Source organism: Acomys russatus, chromosome 22, assembly GCF_903995435.1.
Source record: "Acomys russatus chromosome 22, mAcoRus1.1, whole genome shotgun sequence".
Lineage (NCBI taxonomy): Eukaryota > Metazoa > Chordata > Mammalia > Rodentia > Muridae > Acomys > Acomys russatus.
Window position 1 is genome coordinate 26,069,354 of NC_067158.1, and position 19,560 is coordinate 26,088,913.

Here is a 19,560-nt window from a genome sequence, read left to right on the forward strand (position 1 = left end):
GTGAGTTTGAGGCCAGCCTAGTCTACAAAGCGAGTCCAGGACAGCCAAGGCTACACAGAGAAATCCTGTCTCAAAAAAGAAATAAAGGTACTTTCACTTTTGAAAATAAGTGTTTTTGCAAGGTAATGGTACTGGATGCATCTATGTGGCTCTGCTGTGTCTGGGAAGGCTCTAGTGTACTATGTAACTGTAGTGCAGCACAGATCAGTCAGGGAGAGAGCTCACTACACAACAGGGTGTAGCTTCCACCCTGGAGAGAGAACACACTGCACCTATCAGTGACCCTGCCCATCTGTGGACCCTAGATCCCAGCAGAATGCAACACACTGAGTTGAGGACTGAGTCTGAGGATACCAATCCCTTAGAGCAGCTGTGCTGGTCACTGGCCACACGGACATGGTGGCTCTGCCTCACTGGCAGCACTCAGACAAGTGCCTGAGGAATACCTCGCCTTGCTCATCACCGAAACACCGCAGGCAATGAGGGCACTGAAGGTCACCCTGACCTCTCTGGGCTGTGCAGACATGCCCACCCTCTGCAGAAGGTTCCATTTGTTGGGACCGAGACCCAGGCCTCCAGCCACCAGGTGCCACGTGCTCCAATGCTTCCATCTCTAAGTACTTGGCGGTTTTGCTCCCTGTATGAATCCGACAGGGTCCTGGCTCCTGGGAATCCTGCAGAGAAGGCAAAGGTCAGTTTACATGAGCTGTGCTGGATGTCACAAAGCCTCTAACAACTTGAGACACGCTATCTCAAGAGTAGAACTTATATCCCTCCCACCTGCCTTGCTTCTTGCTGTATCAACACCTCAATTCCATCAAACATCAGCTCTCAGTCCACATACCGCAAGAGTATGGAGCAAAACTCTAGAATCAAGGTATTTTACTTGGCTCTCTGGAGGGTCTAAAAGCTTAAATTGGCCCAGCACTCGGGAGGAAGAGGTAGGCGGATCACTGTTTGAGGCCAGCCTGGTCTAAAAAGTGAGTCTAGGGCAGCCAAGGCTACACAGAGAAACCCTCTCTCAACAAAACAAAACAAAACAGCTTAAATTGAAAGACCTCATTCCTTAAATCTTATGATTCTTGCTGTCTTGACCAAGGTACTGAGTGAACAACTGAATTAGTCCTACAGGTACTCGGTCATATCATGAAAGAACAGATCTGTGTGGCGCCTCCTCCCCATCCATTAACTGGAAGCCCTGATTGGAGCCCTCAGCCTTAGGATGTTTACTCAGGGAAAGGGCCCTGAGGCCATGCCCCACAACCACCAGAGTGAGAGAAGCAGAGATGGGGGTGGTGTGGGCATCGGGGCGTTAACCAGCCAACAGGCAAACTAGGTCCCACTGTACCTCAATGTAACTTTACAGCCTCAGAGACCTACAGTGGCAGCCATGAGCATACCCTTGCCACAGTCTGCAACATGTGCTCTAAACAAGTGCCACAAAGCACTATGGGCAAAGGTGCCCATCGCTACATGTACAGGAGGCCTTAACTCCAGCACCTACCTACTCTTGCTTTTGCTTCACATCTGAATTTGGATTTTCCTCCGAGGGACAATGTCTTACCACTCATACTTCAACACCACTGTCATGTGGTTGTCCCCGTAGGCAGAGCAACAATGGGGGCTTGAGAGGCCACAACTATTGCAGAGGACCTGGCTTGGCAAGCCTAGAACTGGTGAGATCACTCCTGGCACATCATTGAAAGGGTGCTTGAGGCCATCATAACTGCACAATAAGTGACCTTGCAATCTAAAAGCACAGTCATGTTAGAAAAATGTCCCCATTCCTGCCCATGATTTTTTGTTTTTTTAAAGATTATTATTTTATGCATATGAGTGCTTTATCTGAATGTACGCCTGCACACCAGAAGAGGGCATCAGATCACATTATAGATGGTTGTGAGCCACCATGTGGATGCTGGAAATTGAACTCAGGACCTCTGGAAGAGCAGCTAGTGCTCTTAACCACTAAGCCATCTCTCCAAGCCTCATTCCTGCCCATGTTACATGCTATATAAGATTCTATCCTATGCCTTCAGTCCTAGGGCTTCATGGGAATAGCCTCCTCTATGGCCTTCTTACCCGGCACAAACCTGGTCTAGAATGGGATGGGGAAACATACACACTGCATTACATGATGTCAAAAGGACTGCTGGAGCTAAGCAAAGGTTCGGAGGAGGGTCCTCTGCGACTGTGGAAGCCCTCTGGCACCCCCCTTTTGGCCTATGGACTTAGGGAAGGCCACAGGTTTCCACCAAAATCATTCATTAGGAGAACTGGTACTTGTGTCTAGCCCCCTGATGTAAATTTAGCTCAAGGGAGGGGAAGAAAGGAATCCACCAGGACGCTCCTGTGCCCCTGGTGCACAGACTGATGAGGTCCAGCAGCTGCTCAGAACAGAACAGTGTGGGTCGGCTTCACAGATACCTTGTTCCTCTCACATTTTACTGGGAAAGAACATTTCAAAGTCAGTTCTGCCTTCTCAGCCTATTGATTTCCAGAGGCGCCTCTACTATGTCAGGAGAGTAAATTCTCTGAGGTAAGTCTGGGGTTCATCCCAGGACAGAAGATGTACCGATACTAAGTGGCTAAAGTAACAAACCTTTCGTGGAAATTTGCAGATGTGAGTCTATCCAGGTGGACAATATACACTAGCACTAAAGCCAGAGGTGGCAACAGGCTATCCAAAGGACCTCATGTGTCCTACCTCTGCAACATAGTAACAAGGGTCTCTATCTGACAACAAGGGCAGACACAGAATCTCCAATAAAGCACCCGAGGCCTGGGGTATGCTTGTGTTGCATAGCAACAATGAGCAAAGAAACAGGAAAGGCCCTGAGGACAGCTAGCCTTTACCAACAGGAGCCACCATGTGGTCCCCACAGCTAAATACAGTACCACACAGGGGCTTTCTTTCTTTCTTTTTTGTTTATTCGAGACAGGGTTTTTCTGTGTAGCCTTGACTGTCCTGGACTCGCTTTTGTAGATCAGGCATGGCCTTGAACTCACAGAGATCTGCCTGCCTCTGCCTCCCAAGTGCTGCCATCAATGGTGTGCACCACCACACCAAGCCACAAAGCGGTTTTCTTTTTCTTTTTTTTTTTGTTTTTTTTGTTTTTTGTTTTGTTTTTTGTTTTTCAAGAAGAGGGTTTCTCTGTGTAGCCTTGGCCATCCTGGACTCACTTTGTAGACCAGGCTGGCCTCGAACTCACAGCGATCCACCTGCCTCTGCCTCCTGAGTGCTGGGATTAAAGGCGTGCGCCACCACGCCCAGCCCACAAAGCGGTTTTCTATGGCCACACCCTAGGCCCAGGAAGGATTACTCTGCTCATACATGGGAGGGGCCCATCACTAACAGTATTGTCAGCCAACAAATCTTTGCAGAAAAAGAGACTCAAAATTAATTTAACAAGGAACAAACAAAACCAAAAATCAAAACTACATCTAAAGGGAGAAATTCTCTTGGTGTTCTTACCTGTCTCTGGGATGCTTGGTACATCAAGGACATGATCTTTTCCTCTAGCTCTTGAATCCTACTATGAGCTCGTTCCCGATCTGCCCTTTCTGATTTGAAGTCATCCTTGTAAGCAAGAATCTGAGAAAAGACAGAATACACATTTCCATTCAAGGAAGGAGAAAATCCTTACCTGGCTTCTCCCACTACTCTATGACTATCCCACCCAGTGCCACCAAAAGTGTCCCAAGGCTATGGCCATTGCCTGTGGAGTGTAAACATCCTTGTCAGTGCTACACAGAGGGCACCTGCTGCTCTAGCATCTGCACTCGCTCCAGCGCAGTGTCCCGGGCCACCGTCACAGCTGTCAGCTCCTGTTTTGCTTCTGCACAATCATTTATTTTCTCCTCCAGCTGTCGGTTAAGCCGGGAAATCTCCTTCTTCATCAGCTCAGGCTCAAGAGGGACCTGCCGCCTCTTTAGCTGTGCATGTAACCCCTTCACATACTCATCCCTACTGGCATCATAACGCTGCCACTTAGCATTGAGGTCTTCCACCTGGAAAGAGAGAACCAAAAGAGACTTTTGCTCAAACCAACATAGATCTGTGGTTATCAGCAATAATTTACCAAGTACAGTTTTCCTAAGGAAAAACTGCCTCCCTTTCTCTTTTGTATAGAGTTCTAAGCTTACCAGGAACCCTGATACATTAAAGTAACAGCCACACTAACAGTCATTTTCTGTTTTGTTTTGTTGAAACACGGTTTCTCCATATAGCCCTGACTGGCCTGGAATTCTGTCTGTAGACCAGACTGGCTTTGTATTCAGAGATCTGCCTGCTAAGTGCTGGGATTAAACGTGTGTGCGACCACCACCTGGCCATAATAATGGTCTTAAACAGATATGAACTCAGTGTAATTTCCCTGCCTTAAAAACTACTTCCCAGCTGGGTATGGTGGTACACGCCTTAAATCCCAGCTCTTGGAGTCAGAGGCAGGTGGATCTCTGTGAGTTTGAGGCCAGCTTGATCTACAGAATAAGTTCCACAATAGCAGGGCTATTACACATAGAAACCATGTCTCAAAAAACAAAACACACACACACACACACACACAAACTACTTCCCAGAGTGGGAAAAAGAAAACCCAAAACTACTGGGTGCAGTGGCACAGACAGTCAAGTACTTTCTGAGCAAGCATCAAGACCTGTAAAAGTTGGGTATGATGCATGCAGCTGTAATCCCATTGCTGGGGATGGGGGGACAGGGAGATTCCTGGAACTCATTGCCATTCAACCTAACCAAAGCTATATGTTCCAGATTCAGCAAGAGACCCTGCTGCAAGAAATAAGGTGGGGTACAATTGCCTAATGTCTTGTAGCTTCCTCATGCAAGCACAAGCACATATACAACACATGCACTCTAAACTACTTCCTGATGGTCATTCTTGCACTTCCTTTATTGACTAGTCAACTCTGGGAAGACAGAGAAAGTCAGGACCTATACGTTCTCTGTGGCAGAAAGGTCAGATCTCTGGAGACTGTGTGTATCAAGTTAAAACAGCGGAGGGGGGCACTAGCTAAAGACAAAGCCTTCGTTGGCCATTTGTCAGGGTTGGTGTTTCCCTTCGAGGGTGTTAGATACTCACGTGAGTCACCTTCTGTTTTAATAGTCTGTTTTCTTCCTGTAACTTCTCAATGACACTCTGGCCACAAGCATCCCCTCTTGGGCACTCCAGCTACATAAAGAAGAGACAAAGAGAAGCCATGTCACTGTGTGTGTGTCACACGTAGAAAAGGAAAGGAAGCTGCAACCAGGGGCTGAGGTCACAGACTGTAACTGCAGCTGCACCGTAGGAGGCAGTGACTGTTCACTCAATGGAGAAGCAAAACAGATAGAAAAAAAATTAAAAAAAAAAAAGAAACTGGACTTTTCAAGTCCAGCTCCTCCTAGACAGGAACATAATTTCACTCTCTAACAGAAACATACCACCCTCAGCACCCAGGAGCTTTCCAGATCCCTGGTGTGGGCCTGGCCACAGATCCATCTCACTTCTGCAGTCACCAAGACAGAAATCCTGCCTATAGACAAGTGAGCTAATCTAGATGAGGCAACCTAACTTGTGCTTCACACAAGGTCAGAATCAGGGGCATTCGACCACAGAAGTCACATCCCAAACTAACCCCCAACAGTAGCTGTAAAGTCTCAAACTTTTCTTGAGTATACTGAGTACCCCAGAAATCCCAGGCATTCAGCAATACAGAGAGACTGCCAATCACTGACATTAGTTTTAAGAATTCCCCTTGAATGACAGGAAGTGCATGTCCTAACCCAGTCTGCTGGGAAACCCCAGATGACTCAGCCGAGTCCAAGGCAGAGAAGTGATACTGACTTAAGAGACATGAGGTGCCTGTGTGCCATAAGCCAGCACCCACCTGCCAGCTACTGAGGCTACTTTGAGATCTTCAAAGGGAATGTTGCAGTGATACAAACTTGGACAAGAGCACCCATCACCTCTTATACAAAAACTTAAGCAACTGAGCTGGAGAGATGGCTAAGAGGTTAAGAGCACTGGCTGCTCTTCCAAAGGTCCTGAGTTCAATTCCTGGCAACCACATGGTGGCTCACAACCATCTATAATGAGATCTGGTGCCCTCTTCTGGCCTGCGAGTGTACATGCAGGCAGAACATTGTATACATAATAAATAAATCTTTAAAAAAAAATTTAAAAGCCTATACAACCATGTTCCTTCTAGGGAGATCTTTTTGTGAAATCCAACTGAGACAGATGGTTCTCAATTGAGTTTCTCTACACTTTCGAGAAGCTGCTGGTGGCCATGTGTCCCCTTTCCTCCAAACACACACACACAGTCTCGCGAACACTGCTGCAGCCTCAGAGAACTGCCTAGGAAGAGTGTGAACAAGAGGTGCTGTGGCTCGGACGGGGTGGGGGAGAGCGGAGGCGCAGTGCACACAAGATGCAGAGTCAGCCTGGCCCAGTGTTGTGATTGGAATCGGAAGTGTTCCCCACAGGTTCATGAATTAAAAGCTTGCTCCGCTGCTGTTTGTAGAGGAAATAGAAAATTTAGGGGATGTAGCATAGCAGTCTGAAGATGATGCCTGGCCCCTAGACCCAGTGTCTCATTGCCTCTCTGTCTCTGCCCTTCTCTGCCTCCCCCGCCGCCTTCCTGTGTGTCACTATGTGAGGACCCTCTGTCACTGGTTCCCATTACCTTGACTTTGGCTATGCTGTGCCCACCATGACAGACCGAAACTCTCCCTAAAGCCGTTCTGTTGATGTTGTCGTCATAGTAACACAAAAGTCACAGATACACCCACTGGTAACTGAGGCCATATGTGCCTGTTTTCCTGTCAGCTCTACACAGGTCAGCACCGCCTGCCAGCAGGAAATAAGGTACCATGCCCGGTGCCTGGCCTATATTGAGTCCTGGTCCCCTCAGTCACATGCTATTCCTGTCCAGGAGCCCTCTGGTGTGTGAGATGCATCTCTCCCCATGACTTATGAATGTCCTATGCCAAAAGGTTGGCCATGCTCCTCTCCTCAACCAGCCCTCACACAGACGGAGCTGTAACCCAATGTCCTGGCCCGGAGGCACAGAGGGCTCTACTTAGGTCCCTACTGCAACCTGGCCCTTCTGGCCCCTCTGTCACCATTCTGCTGTCCACCTCTCCTAGCAACATAGCTCATTGTTTTGAGGCATGAAGATGTACTATGTACGACAATGAAGACGCGATAGCCCTGAGGCCAGCCACACAGCAGCCTAGCTTATGGCAGGCCATGTTACTGGGAACAGGAGTTCTGGCTCTTTATGAGGCTTTTGGCTGCATCAGTTCTTACCACTCAGACGCGCGGAGCCTGTAAAAGGCTGCCACTCATGGATCTTCCAGCAGCATCACCTAGATCTACCTCAGTTTGTTTGTCAAATACACATGTGACAGCACTTCCTGGGGACAGTGCTTCTATCCCCAGCTCTTCCTTCCTAAGCTCAGTGCAGAAAAGACTGAAGTGCCTTCTCCTAGCCCACATACAGGATCAGCTACGGGCAATGCTGGGACTCGGGGAGACAGGCTACGTGTCATCTGACCCATCAGATCTCTCCTGATAAGCAAGCTTGTTCTTCTCACTGAGAAGAGAGTAGGTTCTGCAGCCCCAAGACCTCAGTGATCACTCCAGAGTCCTAGAGAATGGCAGGCCATGCCTCTTGACACTAGAACCTTCACTTGATTAGCTGCACTCCCTACCTCATCAGGGCTTTTCTCCCCAACGTCTCCCCGGGCGTGCTGTCGTTCATCCAGGCATTTGGCCAGGTGTTGGCACATGTGGGCGGTGGCAGCCAATGTCCTGCGCAGTTGGTGGGACTCATCAGCCAAGGAGCGGCAGAGGATGTCGCTGGCAGCCCTGGCTTGTTCCTTCTCTACCACGCTTCTCCGCAGCAGGACGACCTCCTTCTCTCGCTCATGCTGAGGCTGGTTCATCAGCTGCTGCATCTCTCTCTCTTTCTCTTCTAGTCGCTCAGTAAGTCTTTCAACTTCCTAAGCAAAAAATAAATGCAAGGCGCAGTTTAGGTGGCGCGTTTGTATACTCCCAGCAGTGGGGAGGCTGAGGCAGGAGGATCAGGAATCTGAAGCCAGCTAGGGAGACTCCATCTAAAAACACGTAAAGGCAGGTTCATTAAATGAAACAAAGTCAAAATCAAAGGTTCAAACCCAGGCATGCTAGGACACACCACACCTGTAACCCCAGCACTTAGGGAATGGAGGCAGGAGTACAAGAAGTCCAAGGAATCCCCCAACTATATAGCAACTTCGAGGCAAGTCTGGGCTACGTGAGGAAAAATTTTAAATTAAAAAATTAAAAATAAAGCAAATGTGATTAAAAGGAAAAAAAACGGAGCCGGGTGTGGTGGCGCACGCCTTTAATCCCAGCACTCAGGAGGCAAAGGCAGGTGGATCACTGTGACTTCAAGGCCAGCCTGGTCTACAAAGCGAGTCCAGGACAGTCAAGGCTACACAGAGAAACCCTGTCTCGGAAAAAATAAAAAGAAAAAAAGAAAAACCTGGCAAGGATGATGTATCACTACATAACACTCTGGCTTTCGAGATAATAGTATAGTTAATGGAGTTTTTCATCTTATAATTTTTTTATGTTTTTTTGAGACAGGGTTTCTCTGTATAGCCTTGGCTGTGCTGGACTCACTTTGCAGCCCAGGCTGGCATCGAACTCACAGCGATCCATCCACCTGCCTCTGCCTCCCGAGTGCTGGGATTAAAGGCATGCGCCACCATGCCTGGCTTAATATTTTCTATCTTCATTTAAAATTAGTCTTAGCCAGATGTGGTGGTGCATCCCTCCCTCCCTCCCTCCCTCCCTTCACGTATTTATTTTTGGTTTTTCAAGACAGGGTTTCTCTGTGTAGCCCTGGATGTCCTGGACTGTTTTTGTAGACCAGGGAGGCCTCGAACCACAGAGATCCTCCTGCCTCTGCCTCCCTGAGAGCTCGAATTACAGTGTGCACCACCATGCCCAGTAGTACACACCTTTAATCCCAGCACTCAAGGAGGCAGGGGTAGGCGGATCTTTGTGAGTCTGAGGCCAGCCTGGTTTGCACAGAATGAGTTCCAACCATCCAGGGCTACATAGTGAGATGTTGTTTCAAAAAAAGAATTAAGGGCTGGAGAGATGGCTCTGAGGTTAAGAGTGCTGGCTGCTCTTCCAGAAGTCCTGAGTTCAACTCCCAGCAACCACATGGTGGCTCACAACCATCTATATAATCTGACGCCCTTTTCTGGCTTGCAGGTATACATGCAAATAGAGCACTCATAGACATAAAATAAATAAATAATTCTTCTTTTAAAAAAAAAAAAAAAAAAAAAAGAATTAATTACTAGGAGGTGAAGACAGGCTGATCTCTGAATTTGAGGCCAGGCCAACCTGGTCTACAGAGTGAGTTTCAGGACAGCCAGGAGCCAGGGCCACAAAGAGAAACCCTGTGGTTGAAATATCAACAAAGTAAAGTTACTTAACAGAAATAGCAAGTATTTGCAGATATCATTCATTCAAGTGAGGTCACACTGAATTAGGACTGAACCTCATGTCTAGTTTAGACAGAGGTACTTAAGAGAGAAGGTCATGTGAAGACAAAGACCTTGTAGATGTAGCACCTACAAGCCAAACAACACCAAGGACTGGCAGCCACTACCAGAGGCTGGCAGAGGTAAAGGACCTTCCCCCGAAACCTGCAGAGACAGCAGAGACACCTTGATCTGGTGCTTCGAACCTCTAGGAATGAGAAAATTACATTTCTGCTTCTTTAAGTTCACCATTTGTAGGTTTCTAGGACCCTCTGGAGCCTTCTATTTCCCTGTTCTCCCATATTTCTCTCACCTAGAGTCCCAAAAGGATGTCCTTACATCTATCCCAATCTGCTGGTAAGTGGAGACTTTCATGGGACATGCCCCTTGGGCTAGTGCCCAATTATAAGTTACTATATACCATTTGAGTTTTTCTGCTTCTGGGTTAACTCATTCTTTATGATCATTTCTAGTTCAATCCATTTGTCCACAAATTTCAGCATTTCCTTGTATTTAATAGCTGATTAGTATTCCACTGTGTAAATGTGCCACAGGGTCTTTATCCATTCTTCCACTGAGGGACACTTACACTGTTTCCAAGTTCTGGCTATTATGAAATAAGGCCGCTATGACCATGGTTGAGAATATGTCCTTGTTGTGTGCTGGAGCATCGTCTGGGTATATTCGTGATGGGTGGATCTGGGCTCAGGGGTTCTGCTCAAACTATTGCAGTAACCAAGGACAATTCATGCAGTAAACATCAAACCCCTACTCAGATCTAGCCAATGGACAAGACATTCTCCACAGTTGAGTGGAGAGCAGGACTGACTTTGACATGAACTTTGATACCCCATATTTGACCATATCCCCTTGGTGGGGAGGCCTGGTGGCACTCAAGAGGAACGATAAGCAGGCTACCAAGATGAGACTTGATAGCCTATAATCATCATAGTGGGGGACCTCCTCGGTCACAGACATAGAGGAGGGGAATAGGGAGAAAGTGGGAGGGAGGGAGAAACATGAGGATACCAGGGGTGTAATCTGAATAAATTAATTAAATAAAAAAAGAAAAACCAAAAAAAAAAAAAAAAAGTTCACCATTTTTGGTACTTTGTTTAGAAAACTACTATAGCCTGAAATCCTAATTACTACTACTTAAAAAAAAAAAAAAAGACTGAATGTGGCAGCCCATGTCTGTAATCCTAGCACTTGGGAAGCTGAGGCAGAAAAACTGCTAAGAATTTGAGTCAGCCTGCCCTACCTAATGAGTTCTAGGCCAGCAGAGAATAATTATTATTTTGGTTTTGGACACTGGGTCTCTTTGTAGCTTAGGCTAAGCTCAAACTCATGGCAGCCCTCCTGCCTCAGGATGTGCTGAGACTACAGGTCCTTACGTGCAATTTGGTTTTACTTTGTTTTAAGACTTTTTCTGAGCAGAGCATGGTGGCACAGGCCTGTAATCCCAGCACTCAAGAGGCAGAGGCAGGATCTCTGAGTTTGAGGCTAGCTTGGTCTACAAAGTAAGTCCAGGACAGCCAAGGCTACACAGAGAAACCCTGTCTAGAAAAAACAAAAAACTTCTAGAGAGCTAGGAGAGCTCACACCTTTGATCCCAACACTTGGGAGGCAGAGGCAAGCAGATCTCTTAAGTTCAAGGCCAGTCTTGCCTATAGAGTGAGTTCCAGGACAGCCAGGGCTACATAGAGAAACCCTGTCTTGGAAGAAAAAGGGGAGAAAAGGGCTTTTTGGGGGGCTGGAGAGATGGCTCAGCTGTTAAGAGCACTGAATGATCTTCCAGAGAATCCTGGTTCAATTCCCAACACCCACACTCGCCATCGTCTGTAACTCTAGTTCCAGGGACTCTGACGTCCTCTTCTAGCCTCCGAAAGCCACCAGACATGCACGTAGTGCACAGACATCCATGCAGACAAAACACCCATACATATAAATAAAGACTTTCTCTAGCTGGCCAAGACTGGCTTGAATCCCTGAGCTCATGCTTAGCATACTGAGGGATAGGACCGACCTGCACACACCACCAGCCTGGCCAAAATGACCATAGTTTGGTTTTTTGTTTGTTTTGTTTTGTTTTTCAAGACAGGGCTTCTCTGTTTGGCCTTGGCTGTCCCGGACTCCCTTTGTAGACCAGGCTGGCCTCGAACTCACAGCGATCCACCTGCCTCTGCCTCCCAAGTGCTGGGATTAAAGGCTGCGCCACCACTGCCCGACCAAATGACCATTTTTAATGACCTGGCCTTACATTTGTGCTTTACCATATGTAAAGAATCCTCACATGTAAACAGACTTAGCCTCAGTCAATCCGCTCTACAAATGAAGAAACTAATTCCCAAAAGCCAGGGATACAACTAAGCCTCTCCTAGCAGGAGATGGTGGGAGGGTACAGTCTCTAACATCCCTATACCTTGTCACCATGATAAATGAGACACCAACCATGCTATAAAGACACACTTGCATTATTACTGTCTTTATAACTTTATTTACTACTATTGCACATGTATGTGTGTAGGATGTGTGCAAGTTTACGTGTGGTGTGGCACACATACAGAAATCAGAGGACACTTTCAGGAGTTAGTGCTTTCCTTCCACCCTGGCTGTGCACAGAGATCAGCAGGCTTGCACAGAGAGCACTGCTGCCCACTGAGCCATCTCGCCAGCCCCTGGATTTTATTAAATATAAAAACATTAGCCAGGTGGTGGTGGCGCACGCCTTTAATCCCAGCACTTGGGAGGCAGAGGCAGGCAGATTGCTGTGAGTTCGAAGCCAGCCTGGTCTACAAAGTGAATCCAGGATAGTTAAGGCTACACAGAGAAACCTTGTCTTGAAAAACAAACAAAAAACAAAAACCCAAAGCATGTGTACTATTTGGAATTTTTTGTTTATGATTGTTTTGAGACAAAGTCGTTCACTCTAGACCAATGGTTTTCAACCTTCCTAATGCTGTGACACTTTGATACAGTGTCTCATGCTGTGGTGACCCCCAGCCATAAAATTTTTTTGTTGCTACTTCATAACTATAACTTTTCTACAGTTATGAATCATAATGTAAATGTTTTAGGAGAAAGAGGTTTGCCAAAAGGGTCATGACAGGTTGAGGACCCCTGCTCTATACAATATTGCAAAACAGGAAGAGAGCAGTTGGAAGGAGAGGATTCTGATTCCAGGATCAGGCCGGGTCTGTGAAGACAACAGGATGAAGTCGTGTAGTCACAGGCCACATGGTAGCTAGCACCACTAACCCAGAAAACCTCATCTGGAAGAAGTTTGCAAAGTCATCAGCCCTCAAGTTGCAGATGAGGTAAGGCATCACGAGGACAAGTTTACAGCCTCATCCAGACACACTGGCTACTGTCTGTCAAAGGTGAACTTGAGTTCCTCCACATCCCCAGACTCCAGGATTCCCACCCTGTTAGACCTGCCTGACCTAGAACGCAGAGATCCACCTGCCTCTGCCTTTCCAGTGCTGGGATAAAAGGCATGCACTTTAATGTCCAGCTGCTTCTGCGGTTTTAATCCCGCCTTGTTGCTTCAGTGAACAAGGGGTCCTCTGGGAGGTGATGGAGGTGATACAACTTCTGTTCTTCCCTCATCCGTGATTGAAACACACCCTTCATGAAACTGACCAATGGGTAAGCAAAAAACACTCACTTTCATGGATAATGAATCATTAAAATGCTCCTTAAGAATTAAAAATTACGGGAGGCTGGAGAGATGGCTCTGGAGTTAAGAGCGCATGCTGCTCATACAGAAGACTGGAGTTCAGTTCCCAGCATCCACATCAGATGGCTCACAGCCACCTGTAACTCTAGTTCCGTGGAACCTGATGCCCTCTTCTGGACTCCATGGGCACCAAATAACCATACGGGTCACATACATGCACACAGACACTCACACATACACAAAATGAAGTAATTTAAATAAAATATTAAAATATTTTTTAAAAATTCAAAATTACACTTTCCTTGTATGTACACCCCTTTGGCCAACTTGGGAACCTGAAAAGGCCATTACCAGATGCGGCCCCTTGACCTTGTGCTACATAAACATTTTCTAGTCCTACCAGCCCTCTTCAAATCGCCTTCAACATGTGCTGTTCACAATTTTGTATCCACAAAAAAAAAAAAAGGCATTAATATCTTGCTTCTTTGGGTGTATTGTGTTATTTGATATTGTCTTGCATGTAGCTCAGGCTGGTCTCAAATTCAGCTCCTTCTGCCTCAGGATAGCAAGTGTTGAGTTAAATGCTCAGAACCAGCAATATTCTTAGTTGTTATAGAATTTGAAACAACTTCATAGTTGTTTATGTTTAAATACATCCCACTGGCACATTTGAGCCACTCAAGGTGCAGTTTTTATATATGGACTATGTTCAAGGGCACATCTGGAGTCTTCAAAAAGTTTTCTGTCGAGGAAAGTGGATCTCTGTGAGTTCGAAGCCAGCCTGGTCTATAAAGTGAGTTCAGACCAGCCAGGGCTAAACAGAGAAACCCTGTTTCAAAAAACAAAAGTTTTCTGTCATTGTATATAATGGAAAGGTAGCCCAGGAAAACCAAATCTTGGACTAAGTAGAGCAATCCCAGATATCACTAGGAAAAAAATTTTTCTCATTGTATCTGAACTGCTAACAGTGTACACAGTTTGCACAGCTGTGTGGTTTTCTTTGCCGTTAACATCTTATGAAGAGACCCTGAAATAACTCCCTTTGAAGAGTTTATTCTGGCTTTGACTTCCATTGGATTTTTTTTTCTTTCTTTTCTTTTTTTTTTTTTTTTTTTTTTTTTTTTTTGACAAAGCCTTACTATGTAGTCCAAGCTAACCTTAAGATTATAATCCTCCTGCCTCAGCCTCCCATGTGGCTGGAACTATAGGCATACTGTGCTACTGGATTTCTTCGGGATCAAAACCCAGGCAACAATTACAGAAGCCCTGTGCTGTGTGATGTACCTAATGCTGTGCACCTTTGAGCGTCTGGGGTCTCTTGGCCCTTGTCATTTGCTTGTGATATTTTTCCCCGTTCTGTTTTTGCTTCTGAGAAGTCTAAAGCATGCCCTCCTCACCCCATGTCCAGAAATCTAAATTTGCACACAGTCTTGTTTAATTAGTTGCCTATTGTCACAATATATTTTACTACATACGGAAATAATTATGTTAACCTTTTTTCTTTTTTTTTTTTTTTTTTTTTTTTTTTTTTTTCGAGACAGGGTTTCTCTGTGTAGCCTTTGCTGTACTGGGCTTGCTTTGTAGACCACAGTGTCCTAAACTCACAGAAATCCACTTGCCTCTGCCTCCCTGAGTGCTGGGAGTAAAGGCATGTGCCACCACTGCCCAGCATTTGTGAGCCTCTTGATACTGTAAACCAATCTGGGGTCCTCTGCAAGGGCAATATGTACTTTTTTTTTTTTTTTTTTTTTTTGAGACAGGGTTTCCCAGCTGTCCTTGAACTCAGAGATCTGCCTGCCTCTGCCTCCCAAGTGCTGAGATTAAAGGCATGCGCAGAGTCATCTTTCTAGCCCCACATTATTTGTTTTCAAAATTAAGGCCAGCTGCAGTTATTCTCCTTTTGTTGCAGATGAAGAACAGATCATTTAAAACATGTCAATGTGCATTCACCAGTAGAATTTAATGACAGTAAGAGGTAAGAAAAAGATAAAAAATTAAGTGATACTGTATTTACACTAATTTGACAAGCACACAATTTCTTTGTCACTTGCTAAAATTGTGCTTACACATATTTGTGTGTATGACATTAGTTACCCCAGAGCTTGAATGAGAATGGCCTCCAAAGGCCACAGATACAAATGCTTGGTTCCCAGTGGGTGGGAACTGTTTGGAGAGGAGTGAGAGGTGTGGCCTTGCTGGAGGAGGTGTGCCAGTCACTGGGGAGGGGGTGCCTGTATCCCCCATCTCTTCCTCTGCCTCTCGCTTGTGGATAAGTCGTAAGCTCTCAGCTACTGCTCAGCAGCACCATACCTGCCTGCTGCCTTTCTCCTCACATGAAGGCCACGGATTCCCCCTCTGAAACTGTAAGTAAGCCCCCAGTTGAACACTTTCTTTTATAACTTGCCTTGGTCATGGTGTCTCTTCACAGCAATAGAAAAGTAACTAACACAGTTACTAGTGTGTAGTCATAGAATGTAGTACATTAATAATCAATAAGTTATATTAGCTACATTAGCCTTATCCTGTGCACACCTCTGCAAACCACATAACCAAAGAAGCTACATCATAGAAAGAAAAAAAAAAAAAAAAACAGCACTGAAATGAAATTTAACAGGGTAATTTTTAACAAGGTAATTTTTTAACAGGGTAATTTTTGACACATATTTCTACTATTACATTTGCCTTGGCAGACTGGGGAGCCATACAATAGTCGTGTAATATTTAAAGTCAACAAAAATTTCCTAAATAAAATTGCAAATAATTCTGAAAATCCCCGAACAAAACCTATATGCCAGAAGACCAGTAATTCTGGGACCACAGACTGGTTCTGTCCGGAACCTCTACAGAGATACAGATAAGTCCCGGTTGGTGTGTGTGTGGATAACGTCTGCACTGAACACCAGCGGCCACCAGACGGCAAGTGTAGTTCTGTTCTGATTATGGGGAGCTTCCTTACTCTAACTGTTCCCACTGACTGATATTCTGCTGACAAATTCTGGGGTTCCTTCAGATCGCCTTTCCCTACTCATCTGTGGCTCCTGATGTCCAGAATGCTGACAATACAGACCTGGTGATGCCTACATTTCCCTTCTGCTCTGGTATTTTACAACCCTCCTTCCCGAAAGAGGGAGCATTGGAGTAGGGAGACACCTGGTTGCTGTTGGTACTTTAAATGATGCAGATAGAAAACAATAACAGGGCTGAAGAGATGGCTCAGCGGATAAGAGCACAGTCTGCTCTTCCAGAGGTCCTGAGTTCAATTCCCAGAAACCACATGGTGGCTCACAGCCATCTGTAACGGGATCTGATGCCCTCTTCTGTCATTCAGGCATACATGCAAATAGAGTACTCATATAAATACATAAATAAATAGATATTTAAAAGTTTAAGAAAACAATGCCAACATAAGATAACGTAGAACTTTCTAGTAAGCATGAAATCAACAAGAGCAAGTACACATGTCTTTGCAAAGAAATAACAGGTGAGAGAAATGCAAAAAGCATGTAGGATTATTTTATTCTTTCCTTATTTTTCAGATATTCTGAATTTTACCATCAGAAAAAAAAAAGTACTCTTTTTTTCCCTCTAAAATCTTGTTGTGCCCGGCCTGGTGGCAAAGGCCTGTAATACCATCTACCTGTGAGACTTAGGCAGCGGGATCCAAAGTCAAGGTCGGCCTGGAATTCACAGTGAGTTCAAGGTCAGTTGGGGCAACTTAGTGAGACCAGGTCTCAAAGTGAAAAGTAAAAAGAACTGGAGATGCGTGCAGCTCAACAGTAGAGCAGCTGCCTAGAATATGTAGGCTCGAGGTTCAATCTCTGGTACACAGGGGGTGGGGCCGGAGAAAAACAAAAAGAAACCCAGCTGCAAGGGTGATCTTGGAAACAAACATTATCTTTTTACCAACTACTCTCCACTCAGGCTTACTTTCTTTCCTGGGAAAACCAGGATAGCCATGGACCAAATGCCTGTACCCATCCAAAGGTGGGAATAACTGCTACAGGAAAGTATTATTGCTCTGGTTTCAATTTTGTGTGCTTATGGTATCTCACAGAGACCAAACACCACCAAGTGACAAGGAGGACCAAATAAGAGTGTGGACATTATCAGACACTGGCAGGCTCTTCCCATGTAATAGTAAAATTCCACCAACCCAAAAGGTGGGTCTTCTCTCTCAGAGCTCCATCTTTTAGAATCCTATGCATCTCTCAGGTCCCTCCCTGGCACCCCACACAAGGTTCAGGAAGCCACATTCTCCAGAAGACTTCCCCAACACAGAACACACAGACACATTACTAGCCAAGACCTGCACTGCAATAACCCAACACACACACATACACACACACACACACACACACGAAGCTACACACATCCCCCAGAAAGCAATGCCTCTCAATATGTCCTTGAGACTCTCTAGGGCCGGTGCCTCACCCATGCCCTTTAGAGCTTCTAGTATCCCTCAGAACCATGCACCCACAGAACCCTGAACACCTTTCTCCTCAGAACTCCATCTTCTTCAAAGCTGGTGCCTCACTCTTGTGGTTTCAATAAGAATGGCCCTCATAGGCTCATATATTTGCATGTTTAGTCATCAGGGAGTCAGCCCTATTTGAGAAGGATTAGGATGTGTAGCCTTGTTGGAGGAACTGTGTCACTGGGGGTGAGCTTTGAGGTTTCAAAAGCCCACACCAGGCCAGTGTCTCTCTCTGCCTGTGGCTCAGGATGTTGCTCTCAGCTACTTCTCCAGCAGCAAGCTGCCATACTCCCCACCATGAGGATAATGGACTAACCCTTTGAAACTGTAAGCAAGGCCCCAATTAAACACTTTTTAAAATAGGAGTTGCCTTGGTCATGGTGTGTCTTCAAAGCAATAGAGCAGTGATTAAAACAGCTATACACAGCTGGGCAGTGGTGGCAGCGCACACCTTTAATCCCAGGACTGGGGAGTCAGAGACAAGTGGATCTCTGTGAGTTCGAGGCCAGCCTGGTCTACAAAGAGTCCAGAACAGCCAGGGCTAACACAGAGAAACCTTGTCTGGAAAAACCAAAAATAAAACCAAACAAACAAATCAGCTACACAGCCCTTTAGGGTCTGGACCACAGATTTGAGAAGCTAACTACCGACAAAACCATGTGTCCAAGACTAACTCAGAATAAAACACCCCACAGATCCCTACACTCCAGAGCCCCTCAAGTTCCTCAGAACTTAACAGTTAAGTTTTCCGCAGCAGCACCCTTCCAAGTCAAGACACACCCAGGAGCTCAGCCCCAAATTTACCTCCACTACATGTCCCTCAGAATTGTTCATAACCTGAGTATGACCCTCAGGACTTAGTACTAGTCAAAGGTCCACACCCCTAACACCATGATGCTCACCAGAACCTCCTGCGCCAGAAAACGCCTGCATATCCCTACATTACATGCCTCGGCCCCTGAGCTCCCCAGACTCTGGCCCTTCAGACTGCAACCCTTCAGGATTCCCTGCGCCACAGATGCCCTTCAGACCCTGTGAGCCTCAGGACCCCGCGCTCCTTTAGGACCCACTGGCCTCAGGATCTCGTGTCCCTCATAACCCAACTCCCTTCAGACCCCAGCGCGCCCCTTAGACCACCATGCTCGGGCCCTCGCGCTCTTCAGCCCCTCACCACACGCCTCACACCCTCGCGCCTCTCAGGGCCCCGCGCCATCCCCAGGCCGCCTTGGGCAGCAGCGCCTGCCCGCCCCACACCTGACGCAGTTGGGTCTCGGTGGCTCCTTCCTCCTGCCGCCGCAGCTGCTCACGGAAGCGTTCCACCTGATCCAGAAGCGCGTCCACAAGCGACGGCGCCGTGTCCCCTTCCAGAGCCGCTAGACGGGTGCGGAGGCTCGCGATAAGGGCGTCGCGCGCGGCCAGCTGATCCCGAAGGCGCTGCAGCTGCTGGCCGGCCTCGTGGTACAGGCCACAGAGCGCGGCGGCCGTGCGCGGGGCCCCGTCCTGTCTACTAGACCTTGCGTCCCCAGACGACATGGCGGTGGGTCTTCTTGGGGACCTGGGGGGCCCCAACTTCTCCGGGACCGACAACCGGCCTTCCCGGAACTTTTCCTCGCTGCCCTACTCCCAGGAGCCTAGTCAGCCTCCACCCACAACTGGCTCCGCCTCCCCCACAGCCCGGAGTCTGGCTCCGCCCCCTCCCACTCAGCGGTCTTGACGCACAGGCTTCATTCCAAAGGCCGTCTGCCCACAGTCCTAGGCTCATGACCGCGGCCCTATTCCCTGCGACTCAGGAGTTTTCCTGGAGTCAGATCCGGTTTGCGGCCAGGTCCTTGGGGTTAGGTATCTTCTGGTATAGCTGCTGAA

The 19,560-nt window shown here is 46.9% G+C and overlaps 1 protein-coding gene across 1 annotated transcript; it reads right to left on the bottom strand.

Annotated features, from left to right (window-relative positions):
* Positions 1-3: 3 nt before the first annotated feature.
* Positions 4-19,298, bottom strand: Tnip2 (TNFAIP3 interacting protein 2). The gene is made up of 6 exons (XM_051164860.1): positions 18,952-19,298; positions 7,715-8,005; positions 5,100-5,189; positions 3,763-4,011; positions 3,476-3,595; positions 4-674 (listed from the first exon to the last, which is right to left on the bottom strand). The coding sequence occupies exons 1-6, from the start codon at positions 19,228-19,230 to the stop codon at positions 411-413; spliced, it is 1,293 nt and encodes a 430-aa protein (XP_051020817.1). The 5' UTR covers positions 19,231-19,298; the 3' UTR covers positions 4-410.
* Between the last annotated feature and the right edge of the window lie 262 nt (positions 19,299-19,560).

Excerpts from the sequence above, each read along its gene's own strand:
- Tnip2 (XM_051164860.1), bottom strand. The coding sequence starts at position 19,230 with ATGTCGTCTGGGGACGCAAGGTCTAGTAGACAGGACGGGGCCCCGCGC. Across the intron at positions 3,596-3,762 it reads TGCAGATGCTAGAGCAGCAG|ATTCTTGCTTACAAGGATGA; the intron begins GTGCCCTCTGTG and ends GTCTTTTCTCAG. Across the intron at positions 675-3,475 it reads ACCAAGCATCCCAGAGACAG|GATTCCCAGGAGCCAGGACC; the intron begins GTAAGAACACCA and ends CCTTCTCTGCAG.